The sequence below is a fragment of the Cyprinus carpio genome, chromosome B22 (assembly GCF_018340385.1).
Source record: "Cyprinus carpio isolate SPL01 chromosome B22, ASM1834038v1, whole genome shotgun sequence".
Taxonomy (NCBI): domain Eukaryota; kingdom Metazoa; phylum Chordata; class Actinopteri; order Cypriniformes; family Cyprinidae; genus Cyprinus; species Cyprinus carpio.
This window is the reverse complement of record NC_056618.1, coordinates 22,818,000-22,834,790: the sequence shown is the minus strand read 5'-3', so window position 1 is coordinate 22,834,790 and position 16,791 is coordinate 22,818,000. Positions and strand designations below refer to the sequence as shown.

At 34.1% G+C, this 16,791-nt stretch overlaps 3 protein-coding genes across 6 annotated transcripts in view; all 3 read right to left on the bottom strand.

Annotated features, from left to right (window-relative positions):
- Positions 1-196: 196 nt before the first annotated feature.
- rab3b (RAB3B, member RAS oncogene family) lies at positions 197-5,896 on the bottom strand. The gene is made up of 5 exons (XM_042749153.1): positions 5,659-5,896; positions 4,645-4,869; positions 1,806-1,924; positions 1,610-1,734; positions 197-1,538 (listed from the first exon to the last, which is right to left on the bottom strand). The coding sequence occupies exons 2-5, from the start codon at positions 4,867-4,869 to the stop codon at positions 1,354-1,356; spliced, it is 654 nt and encodes a 217-aa protein (XP_042605087.1). The 5' UTR covers positions 5,659-5,896; the 3' UTR covers positions 197-1,353.
- Positions 5,897-7,168: 1,272 nt separating this feature from the next.
- On the bottom strand, positions 7,169-10,325 carry LOC109047254 (ATP synthase mitochondrial F1 complex assembly factor 1-like). Its single transcript, XM_019064954.2, has 9 exons — positions 10,111-10,325; positions 9,927-10,035; positions 9,592-9,627; positions 9,435-9,497; positions 9,270-9,320; positions 9,021-9,068; positions 8,270-8,365; positions 8,083-8,190; positions 7,169-8,004 (listed from the first exon to the last, which is right to left on the bottom strand). The coding sequence occupies exons 1-9, from the start codon at positions 10,317-10,319 to the stop codon at positions 7,828-7,830; spliced, it is 897 nt and encodes a 298-aa protein (XP_018920499.1). The 5' UTR covers positions 10,320-10,325; the 3' UTR covers positions 7,169-7,827.
- A 1,944-nt stretch (positions 10,326-12,269) lies between these two features.
- frem1b (Fras1 related extracellular matrix 1b) overlaps positions 12,270-16,791 on the bottom strand; it is a 29,271-nt gene continuing 24,749 nt past the window's right edge. For 3 of the 4 annotated variants that reach the window (XM_042749085.1, XM_042749084.1, XM_042749086.1), the window contains exons 31-39: positions 15,217-15,346; positions 15,066-15,138; positions 14,832-14,981; positions 14,478-14,761; positions 14,340-14,387; positions 13,149-13,331; positions 12,880-12,995; positions 12,698-12,783; positions 12,270-12,616 (exon numbers count right to left, since the gene is read on the bottom strand). In XM_042749085.1, coding sequence (XP_042605019.1) covers positions 12,414-12,616; positions 12,698-12,783; positions 12,880-12,995; positions 13,149-13,331; positions 14,340-14,387; positions 14,478-14,761; positions 14,832-14,981; positions 15,066-15,138; positions 15,217-15,346 — 1,273 coding nt within the window. In that variant the 3' untranslated portion in view covers positions 12,270-12,413. The remainder of the gene's footprint in view (positions 12,617-12,697; positions 12,784-12,879; positions 12,996-13,148; positions 13,332-14,339; positions 14,388-14,477; positions 14,762-14,831; positions 14,982-15,065; positions 15,139-15,216; positions 15,347-16,791) is intronic. The other variant, XM_042749087.1, reaches the window with a different exon arrangement.

Here is a 16,791-nt window from a genome sequence, read left to right as displayed (position 1 = left end):
ACTAAACGTCACATTTTTCCTCTCTTAGCATAAAGATAGCTTAAGCAAGTGCTTATATTGTCAAAACACATACTGTGCCAGCAGTTAATAGATGGAGTCCAACACAATACAATGTGCATCTGCTTCTGATCCAATCAAATCAGAGCATCGAAACCACCCTGAAAACTACATAATGGCCATTTTGCACAAGTCTGAGTTTGTGCCTTTTAACAAAATATACACCATTTTGCCTTCACTAATGGGATAGTTCACCCATTTTGTCATCATTTACTCATCTACGAGTTGTTCCAAATCTGTATGATCCAAAAAGCTGCTGGCAGCCATTCACTTTCATAGTATTTTTTTCCATACTATAAAAGTCAATGGCTACCTTCAATTGTTTGGTTAACAACATTCTCCAAAATATCTTCTTTTGTGTTTAACAGGAGAAAGAAGGTTTGGTACAACTTGAGGATGAGGTAAATGATGACGGAAATTTCGCTTTTGTGTAAACTATCCCTTAAAAGTACTCATATACTACACTCAATATATAATTCATAAGATTAGCAAGATTGTGCCACAACAGATTGTGTTTTAAATCTAGTTTCGGCAGTGAACACTGAAGTTCTGAGAGCCAAGTAATAGTTTATGTGCTTTGCTCTAGTCCCTGCTTTGAGTTTCCTATGGACTGATTAAGTTAGAAGTGTACTATTATTACTGAACTACTTCATATGTTTGACAGCTACAAACGAACAAGGGTGCGTTTCCCGATGCACTGTTAGCCAAATATAGTCACAAGTTCAGTCGTTATCTATGTTATTCAATGATTCTGTGTTTCCAGAAACCATAGTTCCAACGAATAATCGCAAACAGCATCGAAAACTTGTAGTTGGAGCTACAGCTCTCTTCCTGTGGTTAGAAGCATAGATTCTTGTTAGCATGTAGTCTTAATGTATATACATTATTCTGTATGCATTTTCAAAGAGTGTGCATGTGTGTAAATGTGCACGGGAACCCTGGAGTATGCTGCAAAAGGAAACATTTTACATTTTACATTTTACGCCAATTAAATAGTTTGTTAACATGATTTAAAAACATTAACAGTGTTCTGTTGTTTGTATAAATGAACTATAAACTATCAAATTGATTATTTATCCGAAAATTTTAATCCACAACCTGGGTGCGACGTCATTAACGACAATTCTATATTGTTAAGATAATGAAGATGCGACCACGTTACTACGATTTCGTTACTGGCTAGATAAGTTTTTCCTAAAATGCATCATACTATGAAACGCACCCCAGATGTATAACAGAACATCAAACAACATCAGATCCGCTGCTGATAAGTTGGCATATGAGTTGAGATGGAAATCAGCAACAATTCTGAGGTAGCTGGGGCGGCTTATCGGTTAGCCGGGTGGTTTTGGCACCGGTGACCATGGATGGATCCGTATCCACTCTCTCGGACATCTTCACGCAGATAATGTCAACTAAGCGCTCAAATACTTGTCTGACGTTGATGTTCTCCTTGGCGCTGGCTTCGTAGTACTCAAACCCTGTGAGAACGAATCCGAAGAAATCAGATCAAAAACCAATGAATCGGATAAAGGCTGGACACATAACTTACCTAGCTGGTCCGCCAAGTGTTTCCCCTTCTCAAAAGGCACCACCCTCTCTTCATCCACGTCACATTTGTTCCCCACTAATATCACCTGAGCGTTATCCCATGAATAGGTCTTAATCTGTGTTGCCCTGAAAGAAAAGGTGCATTTATGGCTCATAATTTCATTAGTGGATATGGATTCCGGATTAAAGCTGCTCACCAGTCCTGCACTGCATTGAAGGACTCTTCATTTGTGATGTCGTACATGAGGATGAAGCCCATGGCTCCTCTATAGTAAGCTGTAGTAATAGTTCTATACCGTTCCTGTCCTGCTGTATCCTATAGACAACACAGAAAATCATGGATACATTGATAAGGAATATCATCATATGCTTTGGAGGAAAAAACCTAGGAGTTGTGATGGATCATCAGTTAAGCTTCACAGACAATCTTGCTGCAACGACCCGGTCCTGCAGATTTGCCTTGTACAACATTAGGAAGATTAGACCCTTCCTGTCAGAGCAAGCCACCCAACTTCTTGTCCAAGCTCTTGTTCTCTCCAGACTGGACTATTGCAATGCTCTCCTGGCGGGCCTTCCTGCATGTACTATCAAGCCTCTACAACTGATCCAGAATGCAGCAGCGAGGGTTGTCTTCAGTGATCCAAAAACAGCTCACGTTACTCCTCTCCTCATCAGGTTACACTGGCTACCAGTAGCCGCTCGCATCAAATTCAAGGTACTGATGCTTGCCTACAAGATGACCACTGGCACGGCGCCAACTTACCTAAACTCACTAGTTCAATCTTATGCGCCCTCCAGAAGTTTGCGCTCTGCAAGTGAACGACGCCTTGTGTTGCCATCCCAAAGAGGTTCAAATCACTCTCACGGACTTTTTCCTGGACTGCTCCCAGCTGGTGGAATGACCTCCCGATCTCAATTCGAACAGCTGAGTCTTTACTCATCTTCAAAAAACATCTAAAGACACATCTTTTTCGCCTGCACTTAACCAACTAATACTAGTACTTACCTTTTCTTTTCTTGTCTATCATATTCTTAAAAAAAAAAAAGCCCTGGCTACGTGTTCTGTACTAGACTAACTGAGACCTGTCATAGCACTTGTATACCGTTGTTGTTCTCTTGTTGATCTGATTGTTTCTGTTGTTCTCATTTGTAAGTCGCTTTGGATAAAAGCATCTGCTAAATGATTAAATGTAAATGTAAAAACACATAGATTTAAAGGGATAGTTCTGCCAGAAATGAAAATTACCATGATTTACTCACCCTCAAGCCATCCTAGCTGTTCATGACTTTCTTCTTTCAGATGGATACAGACAGAGTTATATTTAAAAATGTCCTGGCTCTTCCGAGCTTTATAATGGCAGTGAATGGGGGGGGGGGGGGGGGGGATTGGTTGAGATTTTGAAGCCCAAGCGTCCATCCATCATAAAAAAGTCTCCACAAGGCTCTGGGGGGTTAATAAAAGCCTCCTAAAGTGAAGTTATGCAAGAAAAGTATCCATATTTGAAACTTTGTAATCACTAGCTTTCACTAACTGTCTTAGCTCTGGTAAGAATATGCTAGTGTCGCCAGAACCAAGTTTTGTTTACATCAAAGGAAAATCAGTCTCCTTTAATCTTACATCAAAATCCTCCAACATGTCTCTTTACAAATCCTTGTTTTGTACTTCTAATTTGTGATCAGTGTTTTGTTTTGCTCTCTCCTCCGTGCTTCCGCGTTTGTCGCTTCTCACCAGATCTTATGGAATATCCGCTGGAACGCCGCTGTCTCATGAACTTGAGTATGATAGTTAGCGGAAGCTAGAGATTACAGTTTATAAAGTTTTAAATATGGATTTTTTCTTGGAATTTTTTTTTTTGGACATCAAAATCTCAGCACCCATTCACTGCAATTATAAAGCTTGGAACAGCCAGGGCATTTTTTAATATAACTCCGATTGTATTCATCCGAAAGAAGAAAACCATATGCACCTACAGTAGCTTAAGGGTGAGTAAATCATGGGGTCATTTCAATTTTTGAGCGAACTATTCCTTTAAGGCCATTCACGCAAAGAACAAGAACTGTAAAGATAACAATAACAATAATATTAGCACCCACACCAACGTTCAATAACATTCCATTTATTATTACGGAGTGTATATGTATATGTTATAATCACTTAAACTACAAAAATACTTTTTTTTTTTCATTTTATATACTTTTTATTATTTCATTAAAAATGTAAAAAAAATTTTTTTTTTTTTTTACTTATCAAAAACTTTAAAAAATAACTAATATATACTTATCACAGATACATTCATTTTAATTCATTTTTTAAAAATCCAATTTTATTTATTTTAATGTCATGACTTTTCCATTTCCGGAAAGTCAAAGATTGATGGCATTGTTATTTATAACAGTGTAACATATCATGACCTTCAATGCTCCATGAATGCAACCGATAACCAAACATGAGGAGGACAAACTAAATAAATGGTTTGTTGAAACGTCGTAATTTCTCTATTTTAGGCCCATCTTTAATTAAGCTCATTTTGTTTTGTTCCACTTGGCACCAGTTTCCCTTCAGCTGTTTTGAATGAGAGCCTATTTTTAACATCCCACGATCAATACACCCAGATTATGAATTATCACAAACTGTGGCTGTGTCATACTTGTCACCCGGTGCTCTCTTCCCACCCCTTCTTACCCTCAGGGGCTGCTTTAATTGGCTATGAGGATCTCTCTCTGCCAGGGAGCAGTATGGAGAGCTGCTTCCATGACAACCAGCATCGATGATGCATGTGGGGGGAAAAAAAGAAGGCGCTTGCTTTCTTTTCCTCCAAAAAAAGATGGCTCTCATTCACAGCCTGGTGGAAGGTGATTGTGGAAGGTAGAGGATGCACACTTCACATAATACAGCCGGATGCGGTTTGAGTTTAATGATGCCAGCCAATCACATTAGAACAACAAACAATCTGGGGCTAAAAATAACCTCATTTTCATTCACATATTACATTATGATGCATTTAATTACACCAATATGCCTGCTCCAGCACTCACCCATATCTGGAGCTTCACTCTCTTGTCGTTCCTGTAAACCGTCTTCACCTTAAAGTCGATGCCGACCGTGCTGACGAAAGAGTTGCTAAAAGAGTCATCTGCATATCTGAATAAAAAGCTGGTCTTCCCTACACTGCTGTTGCCAATAATCAGGAGTTTGAACATGTAGTCAAAGTTCTGATCAGATCCATCTCTTTGCCCAAAGCGTTGATCTGCTTTTGCCATCTGTGAACAGAGACAAGAGAATAAATAACAGTATCAACCCTGTTACTGGTACTGAGCAGAGGATGTGTATATGTATATATATATATATATATATATATATATATATATATGTTTTAAAATAATATCAATTATAAGTTATATAAATTAATCTTAATTTATTTATTTTTTATATATATATATATATATATATATATATATATATATATATATAAGGTGAAATATATATATATATATATATATATAAAAATAAAAATATCTAAAATAAATTACAGACAACACTATAGATGTACAAAATACAGTAAAGACTAGTGCCCACCCTATTACAGAATTATAAAAAAATTAAATAAAAAAAATTATGATAATATTGAATAAATAAAATACATTTTAATAAGCATATAAATGTCAAACATAAAAATATATGAAAAAACCCCAAGACCACCAGCTGTGATCTGTGTATCATCAAAACAAGTCTTGAATGATGCATATGCCAATGCATAATTTCAAGCCTTCATTTCGCATTACAGTGCTTTGTTTGGCGAGAACACCGTTAAAGCATCACAGAATCAACATAACAGGTTCAACTACAAGAGACATCCGTCAGCTATATCCATTCACAAGCAGAAATACCATTGCATAATCAGAGGATGTTATTTTGACCATGTAAACACTCGAGCTCATTCATAACTGTCATGGAGATATTAAGGCATCCTGACGGACGACATTCACCGACAAACATCCAGAAATGACAAGCAGCCGTCAGTTAATGGCATTTTTGATGGAGAAGCTCACCTCGGATGTAAGCGCAGCTCTCGTCTGGTGCTCTTCTTCTAGGTGGGCGTTTATGGACGCTGCAGCACCTGACGACGCTGTGAACGCGTCCAAAACGCCTGCTTTGCGTGCGTATTATCGCGTATATTAGCGAATGACCGCGGTTTTATAGAGATTTATTGACGGGTTTATTTGATAGCGCGCTGTGTACAGTAGGGTGGGGCAACGCCCGCAATTTACCGGCGTTTATAACGCTCCAATTCGGTCTAATTCAGCCTAATTAAACGCTGAATGTGAACGATTCAAATCAGATTAGAGACATACAGTGACGCCACAAAGTATTGAAACACTAAGCCAAACTTACAAATGAAATGCCATTGCATTAGAGATCAAAATACAACCTCCCAAAAATAAAACCGGCCAATCAATCAATCAATCAATCAATCAATCAATCAATCAGCTAAATAAATAAATAAATGAGGAAGTAGTATACAAGTAGTATACATATTTACAAATGTTTTAAACTATGAAATATTATTTACTAATAAAATAATATTATTAGCCTACTACAAATAATTTAGTCACACGATTCATATCTACAATGGCCTAGTCAAAATTTAAGGAAGCTTACCATTTGCAACTAAAAACGTAAAAACTTTGGCCATAGATTCTAGGGGTCTGAAAATACAAAGTTTTTAAAATGTATTTCAAAGTGGAAGTTTTTTAAATTGATTCTGTTGTCATCTCTGTGAACTACAAAAACGTGATTTTGTAAAAAACGGTGTAGTGCGCATGCGTATTACATGTTCCTGTATGTTTCGTCGCCGACTACTGGCCTGGAACGCATTATACAGCGTTTTGAATTTGTTTTCGTGGATCTGTGTGAACAGAGATCTTGTAACAACGTTGTCGACTGTACATGAAAAATACAAAGGATTATTATTTTTTTCTGTTTATAGCACTTTATTGTCATGTAAACGTACTTTAAGATACTCACACTACCAAAATTTTGAGAATTTTCTTTTTCATTCTCGTCGTTCCTGTGAATTGTATTTTATTAATAATGTGACATTAAAAACGAGATTCCATTCAAATGACTAGAATTCGCAGAACAACAGTAAATGTAGCATGGGACGCAAAAGTGATTAAGCATTTCATGAACTGAAATATTGTTTTAAGAAAATGTCCTTATTCTTAATAAATAATAATTGTATTTTAAAAGGGAAAAGAGGCTTGATGCTAATGAATATAAATGCAGTTAAAGGGCATTTTAGAGCACAACGTGCTGAAACTTAATTTTGACAATATTTAAAATTTAGCATGGCCTTTGTATGCTATTTCTTAAATGCTGTTTAAAATGAAGTTCAAAAACATAGTGGCGAACTTTACGAATCCACTAAAAATGCGGCCAGTTTGTTAAAAGTCATCAGCAAAATGACTCAGAAAAGTGAAGTTGGTTTTCAGAAATTCAAGCATCATTTGCATGTCACATATTTTGTTTTCAAATTCTTACACGAAACACAGTATTAGGTACATAAATACTGCCAAAATGTGAAGCTTTATTATGAATAACACCACAATGGATATACAAGAAAATTACTGTATGCTACTTGGGTCCTCAGGGTATTTCAATCTATGTGTGGCTCTCACTCACCACCAGGCTACAGGTGTGTTTATCTTAGTTAAGAATGAGGAAAGACACCTGTATTTTTTGGGTAAACAGGCCTGAACACCTTAAATGGTATCTAATTTCGATAATTTAGAGTAATACTATACATAAGGAAGAACTAAGTGCGCCATTTAGGCAAGAAGTGGATGCATAAACATCTACAATATGACTTTTATATTGTTGGAAACATAATTATGGCATAAATAAGTTTCCTTTTAGTATTTCTAAGCACAAAATTTACATACAACCACAATTGTACAGTATTTCGTGCCATATCAGGACATTTTCTGGGAGTCCAATGAGAACCTAATCTGCATACATGGTAGCAGATAATCATGACATATAAATGTTTTCATATGCCATATCTACTGCGAGTCTGTTTAACTCATATCTACTGAAGGCAACACATGTCTTCTCATCTGGCTGCAAAGACCCTCACAGGCCTCCATACTTAGTTACAGAGCGTTCCTTTCCCAAAGTTACAGTCCACATAAGGAAACACCATATTTATTGCCTTTGTATTATTTTGTAGTGACTGCTGGTCCAACACCACTCTGTTCTAGTTCTGCTATCACAGACGTGTGTTTAAACTCTGCCGGTTGGTGGTTGAAGGTCTCAACCAATCGGAAAGTCTCAAGCCGCTGTGATCCGTAAAACAGCTGCACCTGATTGGCTAAGCACTGTGCCTGCTGGACAGTCTGAAAGAGGTTTAAAAAATACATTAAAAATCACACAGATTGTTTTTTTTTTGTACTTAGTAACTTCATTTAACTCACCACAAATTTGCTATCCATCTCAGCAGTCATCAGCACTATGCCTTTGTCCTTTTGCAGGTCTGTATAGTGGTATAAAATTAGCTGGCTGGGTGCGTTTTCTCCCATTGTCTGAAATACAATTCAATTTCAGTAACTGTGCCAACAGCAGTGAGGAATTTATATTAAATAATAATAACAATAATAATACCTGAACATTGATTAAAGATGTGAAGTGCAGTTCATGACCAGCCCACTGGCCCACAAAAAACTCATAGCCCTCCTTCTGGGGCAGAGCGTACAGAAACTGTGCAAAAAATACATTATCATATATTATATATCATTAGTATGAAGATTTCACTTTCTGGTAGTGTACATGCTGGTGCATAAGGATGGGAATCTTAAAAAAAAACACCTCATTAAAGTGATTTGTTCAGGAATCAAACTACACTGGTTGCACTATGTGTTCGATTCACTAAAAAAGATCCGGTCTCATTAAAGTGATTCATTATGAAATCAGACTACACTGGTTGCACTGAATGTTTGATTCTTTAAAAATAACTCCCTCATTACAGTGATTCATTCGGGAATTGGACTATGCTGGTTGCGCTGTATATTTGATTCATTAAACTGATTCATTCAGCAATCGAACCACTGTCTGTTTCACATGTTAGATTCATTAGAAGTATTATGGAGCCATTGAATAAATCACGAAGAACACACACACATTACAACTGCTTATGTCACATTTTTCTGTATTTTTCTTGGCTCCCAACCTTATTGGTAAGTTTTACAGAACATCAGAGGACACAGATAGCCTATGATCAGGACATTCACGAGACAAACTCCTCATTATTGGACTAATAAAAGCCACATTATCTACTGCCACCAAGCGGACATTTAGCATTTTGCAGGGTTATTTGATATTATGACACTTCACAATTAAAAAACAACATACTTACAGTTGGGCAGGATTTGGCACGACCAAAAATAATGTCAAATGTTGAGCCCTAAAACAGAGAATTACAAGCTCATTCATCTTGGGTAAAAACATAGAGCTGATGACAAAAAACAGATCTAAAATTTGATTGCTCATCACAATGAATTGAACTGCTTTGAAAAATAGTTCAAGAGTGTATTACATGATTATTAACAGTTTATGACATTGTTATTACAAGAGTTAATAGACTGGTATATAAAACAGAACTCACTGGTATGACAGCACTGATTGTGTCTTTCTTTGAGAAGTACTGCATCCATAGCTGCACACAGAAGATTTGGTGTAGTGGTCTATTTAATATTTTGATATATTTTTACAGTACATTGCATGCTAAGACTGTAAAAACATCTTGTTTTATTAATATTCTTCCTCTTACCTCTGCAATCTCAGATTCAGATTTCTCCTGAACCATATCAAGGTTTAGAATAGACCCTAATGTCTATAAAATAAAGAAGAAGATAATGATAAACAAATGATGAACTGTACATCTCTAATATACCATTTAAATACGAATGAGGTAACTAATAGCTTACCTTATCTTTGGTGAAGCCCCCAGGTCCTGCTACCAGCTACAAATTCAACAAAATGGGCAAATTATGTGTCTTCCTCCATACTGTAGTGTATTATATTAAATATGTTTATTATATTAGCATACATTACATTTACTAAACAATAACTGATCGTCTATAATGTTAAATTATATAATAAAATAATACAAATACAATTTAATTCATTACATAATACAATAAATAACATTTAAACGATATATATAGTAAAATATAAAAAAAAAAAACATGTTAAATGTTTAAGTAATTTACAAGCAGGCATCAAAATCACGAAGGTAAATTTATAAATTAGAAATGAAAACCTCTTTCTCCATGTACTTGACGAAGTCTGCTTGTCTGGACTGTCCCAGCGGCTCTGTCTTCACCTCAGCGCGCTTCTCCAGCCGGGCTTTATATTCTTGAGCTTTTGAACTGATGTTACAGCAGTACACATGTGAGATTAAAGCCTGACAGTTTATTTATTATCAGCGTTTGACAGCTGCTCACCTCCGCAGTTTCCTGATCTTCTCTTCATATTTACCGTAATACGGATTTTCCTCCAACTCCGGGTCTCTCTTCACGGAAAACGTCCTGAACTGAGACGGGACGAGTCCTGGAATCAGCGGACGGATGCCAGTGGCTCTGACCGCCAACATCCCGCGGTACAAACATGACATTTGTACCACGGCCGCCGCCATCTTTTCCCTGTCCCACATCTATGAGTGTCCTGACTGAACCACGTTTAATATAGACACAAAATATATTGGTTCCTACACTAAAAATGTATGTTTGGAATGGATTATTTTATGATGTCTCCTAATACAAATCTATGGTTATAACTGTATATTAAATACACAGACAGACAGACAGACAGACATAGATAGATAGATAGATAGATAGATAGATAGATAGATAGATAGATAGACATACAATAGATAGATAGATAGATAGATAGATAGATAGATAGACATACAATAGATAGATAGATAGATGATAGATAGATGATAGATAGATAGATAGATAGATATAAAATAGATAGAGAGATAGATAGATAGATAGATAGATAGATAGATAGATAGATAGATAGACAGACAGACAGATATAGATAGATAGATATAAAATAGATAGAGAGAGAGATAGATAGATAGACAGATAGAAATACAATAGATAGATAGATAGATAGATAGATAGATAGACAATAGATAGATAGATAGATAGATAGATAGATAGATAGACATACAATAGATAGATAGATAGATAGATAGATAGATAGACAATAGATAGATAGATAGATAGATAGATAGATAGACAGACAGACAGATATAGATAGATAGATATAAAATAGATAGAGAGAGAGATAGATAGATAGACAGATAGAAATACAATAGATAGATAGATAGATAGATAGATAGATAGACAATAGATAGATAGATAGATAGATAGATAGACATACAATAGATAGATAGATAGATGATAGATAGATAGATAGATAGATAGATATATAGATAGATAGATAGATAGATAGATAGATATATAGATAGACATACAATAGATAGATAGATAGATAGATAGATAGATAGATAGATAGACAATAGATAGATAGATAGATAGATAGATAGATATAAAATAGATAGAGAGAGAGAGATAGATGATAGATAGATAGATAGATAGATATATAGATAGATAGATAGATAGATATATAGATAGACATACAATAGATAGATAGATAGATAGATAGATAGATGATAGATAGATAGATAGATAGATAGATAGATAGATAGATAGACATACAATAGATAGATAGATAGATAGATAGATAGATATAAAATAGATAGAGAGAGAGAGATAGATAGATAGATAGATAGATAGATAGATAGATAGATAGACAGATAGAAATACAATAGATAGATAGATAGATAGATAGATAGATAGACATACAATAGATAGATAGATAGATAGATAGATGATAGATAGATAGATAGATAGATAGATAGACATACAATAGATAGATAGATAGATGATAGATAGATGATAGATAGATAGATAGATAGATAGATAGATAGATAGACATACAATAGATAGATACTGTAGATAGATAGATAGATAGATAGATAGATAGATAGATAGATAGATAGATAGACAGACAGATAAAAAGACAGATAGATAGATAGATAGATAGATAGATAGATAGATAGATAGATAGATAGATAGATAGATAGATAGATAGATAAGATAGATACTGATAGATAGATAGATAGATAGATAGATAGATAGATAGATAGATAGATAGATAGATAGACAGACAGATAAATAGACAGATAGATAGATAGATAGATAGATAGATAGATAGATAGATAGATAAATAGATAGATAGATATAAAATAGATAGAGAGAGAGAGATAGAAAGATAGATATACAATAGATACATAGATAGATAGATAGATAGATAGATAGATAGATAGATAGACAGACAGACAATAGATAGATAGATAGAAAGATGATAGATAGATAGATGATAGATAGATAGACAGACAATAGATAGATAGATAGAAAGATGATAGATAGATAGATGATAGATAGATAGACATACAATAGATAGATAGATAGATAGATACTGTAGATAGATGGGTAGATAATCATTTATATAGTGCACAAATAAATAACTCTTTTATTTGATATTGATTGTATTTATTTTAATAACCCAAGAAAGCATGTCACTGTGTGCTGCAATATAATTATTCAGCACTTCAATGGCTACAATGAATTTTAAATCATTAAAAAACAAGAGCATTATAAATTAAATATCTGTTTTAACTGATTTGCGCAGGTGCTGAACAAATGTATCTGTGTTCGGATCCATCGATGCAACTTTTAGGAATCCATATCTTCTGGCTCTGAGCTAAAACACAGCTGGCAGCAGAGCTGGCGTGCTCCTCGTCATCCTTCCTGAGTTTGGAGAACGTCAGCAGTTTGCCATCCGTCCACGACCACTGTTTTGGACCGCCAGTGAGCCCTGCACAAATCACACCAGTATGCTTATATACGGGACATTCAGGATTGAGGCGGTTCCTAAAAAAACATTTAATTTGCTTACCAATCCAGAATGATTGCTTTCCAGCAAACTTCCACATCCACTTCATATCAGTCTTGGAGTGGATACTAACCAATTCACTTTCAAGCCTAAATTTTAAATCATAGCATTATTATTCAAAAGTTATATGTAGTATGAATGCATGGATGTACATGTTTCTCTGACAGAAAAGATGTGTAACATACAGCATGCAAGCATGTTGTGCGCTGCTCCAGCTAGCAATACCAGGCCCCAAAATATAGCAGTTCCTCCGGTAGTGAGTCCAGCCATTAGGACAGCCAATACTAACAGACTTCTGAGATTTTAAAAAAAGAGGGAAGAATTATAAAATGAAAGCTCATTATATTATAAATGAACATTTGAGACAGTGTAAAGGAAGCTTAGATGTTTTCTTTCTGATCTATACTGTAAATACACAACAGCTCACTCACAGTGTAGGGCTTAGATATTATACCTTGTGTTGTTGTACTCCTGAATCAATTATAAAAGAGGCCGAGTCACGTTGCGGGGGAGTTTCTACTGATTCAGCGTCAGCAGAGTATCCAGGCCAGCTCCAGATGGGAGTGATCTCCAGTTCAGAGTGGACACGAGGTGCTGGGGCCTTCTCCTCCGCTCTCACTGGAATCAGTCCATGAAACTAATGGATGACAGAGTGAAGACACAGTGAACGCCAGCACAGTGCACTTTCTGATGTATAATAATAGAAAAGAACAACACCAAAAACGGAATAAATAAACAAATCATTATTATTCTGAATAAATAACTCTGTCTGAAACCAATAAATAAATGAATAACACTTATTAAAAACAACAATTAAATACGATTAATACTAACAAATAAATACAAAAAATAAATAAGAAACATAAAAAGTAATGAAACTAAATAACACAAATAAATAAATAGTAGTAAAAATTTGTTTAAATAAATAAATAAATAAATAAAGATAATAGCACTAAATACATAATACAACCAACAAATAAATAAAACGGATAGTAAATAAATAACACTACTAAATAAATACTTCTAATATTTGTACATAAAAATTATTAATAAAAAATAATACAACTAAATAAATACAGATAATACAAAGTACTACTAAATAGATAATAATACAACCAACAAATAAACAAAATTAATACTAAAATAAATAACACTACTAAATAAATACTACTAATACATAAGTATTACTAATACACAAAAAACATGATTAAATGAATAAATAAATATGATACAAATAAACAGTATTAGAACCAAGCAACAAACAAATACTATTACTAAATAAATGTTACTGGTAAATGAATAATATTGCAATCGATACTAAGGAATAAATAACAAAAAACAAATAAATAAAATAAAATACAAAAAAATAAATATTACTGATAAACTTAATACTACAACAAACAAATACCACAAATAAATAAATAACAGTAATACTAAGTAAATAACACTAACAAATAAACAAAGCAACTAACCAAAAAAAAAAAAAAATCCAAATAACTTTCTCAACAAACAAACAAAAACACTAAATAAATAACATTAATGAATGAAGTACTACTACTAAATAAATAAATTAATTAATTAATAAATCTTAATGAACACTCTGAAGTTAAGCAAAGGACAAAAAAGTTGTCATAATAAAACTTACTCTCCAAACTCTTTCTTGATTTCTGTCGTCCACCTCTGATAGATGTGCCTAAAGCCATAATCAGATGTTAAAAATAACTACTACTACTACTATTGTTATTTTAATACTAGATAAAGTAAATGTTGTAGCTGAGGTGACCTGGCTCACTCTATGCCTGTTTCTACCCAGAATCCTCAGCTGTCTTTGGCCCAGACTGTGCAAGATCTCCTGGTCCTGATGTTCTCCATCGCTGTAATGGCTGAAGTGTGTGCGATATGGGACGTCCCCTCTTGGCGGATAGTTCTCCCAAAGGATTCCTGTTCTTGGGTCTGGAGTGTGTTCCTCAAGTAAGGGCAGTTCAGGATCTGGGACGTGTGGTGGGCTTTGGAAAGGATGTTGCTTCTCATCTTCTTCAACAATAAGCTCATCTGGATGACACCGGCCTGGAAGACAGAAATATTCTCAGTTTTATATAGAAAGAGCAGAATGTGGGTATGGAGAACTTCTTTCTACCATTTCTAGGATCCACAATCTCAATTGTGGCTTTGTTTCTCTGTCCCAAAACAGCATTTTTTGGGGTCTTCAGAACTACATCAAATTTCTCATGGTTCTCTTCTAGTCCGTCATCTTTGAGGTAAATGTTCCACATTTTGACATTTACACCTAAAAACAAAGATGGACCACAGATTGAGTGAGATAAAGAGTCAAAAGGATAATGGAAAAGTTGAGGTTTGAAGTGATAAGCACCTGGATCAAACTGTATAAGGTTGGCAGAACTGTGAGTGAAGTCTTTCCCCACTTTGGCTGTTCCTTCTTCCACCTGTAAGATAAAATGATTCAGTCATCTAAAACTTCCTCTGTTCAGGATAGTAAGATTAGCAGAGCTAGTTAAGCGCACCTGTATGCCGATGTACGCCGGATCTTTGCTGTTCCCACTGCGCACCACCTGCACGGCTAGAGCTCCTATGTTCTCACAAACACGATAACAGGAAGCTGACAGCTCCACACGAGACCACCTGAACTCCATCCTGTGTTGGCAGTCGAAAAAGCCAAGAATCACATTGGGTCTGAAATTATGTTGTCTAGAATTGAGATAGAATCCAAATGTGGAAGACAAGCTGTCAACTTACACCAAAGAAAATAATTAAAAAAAATATGTTTATTACCAAAGACAATGGAATATTTGTCTGTATTGTAATTTATATTTTTATTTTAATATTTGATTATTATATTTTTTATATATTATTGTACTAAATGTTCTTATATATTTCAGATTTTTATTTTTAATAAAAACACTGATCAATTTTACCAATTGAATTCTTCATTTGATAGAAAAATAATCTAATATAAAAATAATAGAGATAAATATTTTATTACCTCTAGACCATTTTACACACACACACACACACACACACACACACACACACTCACACACTTTCTCTCTATATTGAGGGAATTAAATATTTTTTATTGTAACAACTGTAATATTTTTATATAATGTATTTTATTTATATTTATATTTATATTTTATATTTATCTATTTATGATTTATTATTTTATTAAAATGCTAATAATTTTGCTAAAACCAAATGACTCACTAAAATATTAATTGGATACTGATTACATTAATATATAAATATAATTTGTAATGATGTAATGGAAAAGTTATCTTGATTGATATATATATATATTAATAAGGTTTATTTGAGATATTTGTGCTTATATTATTTTATATTTTATTGTATATTTTTATTATTCTATTAGATTATTGTATATGTGTAGTATATCAAATACCATATATTTATTATTTTATACCAATGCTAATAATATTTCCAAATGATAACTATATATAAATATATATAAATCACAGACACACACACACACACACACACACACACACACACACACACACACACACACACACACACACACAACACACACACACACACACACACACACACACACTATCTCTCTCCCTTTCTCTCTAAAACACACACACTCTCACTCTCTCTCAAATACCATATATTTATCATTTTATACTAATGCTAATAATATTTCCAAATGAAATATATATATATATATATATAATATATATATATATATATATATATATATATATATATATATATATATATATATATATATATATATATATATATAAATATAAAACACACACACACACACATACACACTCTCTCTGTCTCTCTCGCTCTAAAACACACACATACAAGCACACACACTCTCTCTCTATTTGCAGGCATATTTGTCACCTTGTATTGATTTCCCAACCAAAAGTCTGTGATACTAGGTAGGTTACGGAGTCTAAGTGCATAGTTGTAGCTTTTTTTTTTCTCAAAATGGCAGCCACTATAAATTAAAATAGCTTTTTCTAATTTTAGAAATATAGAAATGATCCTGTTCATTCCTCTTTTTTCAGTGGAAAAAGTTATACATACACCTTTAACATTCAATA

What these genes read in the sequence shown, in the direction of transcription:
- rab3b (XM_042749153.1), bottom strand. Translation starts at nt 4,869, where the DNA reads ATGGCAAAAGCAGATCAACGCTTTGGGCAAAGAGATGGATCTGATCAG. An exon ending in GAGTGAAGCTCCAGATATGG is followed by an intron (nt 1,925 to 4,644) that starts GTGAGTGCTGGA and finishes TGTTGTCTATAG; the next exon opens with GATACAGCAGGACAGGAACG. An exon ending in TTCAATGCAGTGCAGGACTG is followed by an intron (nt 1,735 to 1,805) that starts GTGAGCAGCTTT and finishes CTTTTCTTTCAG; the next exon opens with GGCAACACAGATTAAGACCT.
- LOC109047254 (XM_019064954.2), bottom strand. Translation starts at nt 10,319, where the DNA reads ATGTGGGACAGGGAAAAGATGGCGGCGGCCGTGGTACAAATGTCATGT. An exon ending in TCAAGTACATGGAGAAAGAG is followed by an intron (nt 9,628 to 9,926) that starts GTTTTCATTTCT and finishes TTGAATTTGTAG; the next exon opens with CTGGTAGCAGGACCTGGGGG. An exon ending in CAATCAGTGCTGTCATACCA is followed by an intron (nt 9,069 to 9,269) that starts GTGAGTTCTGTT and finishes TCTCTGTTTTAG; the next exon opens with GGCTCAACATTTGACATTAT.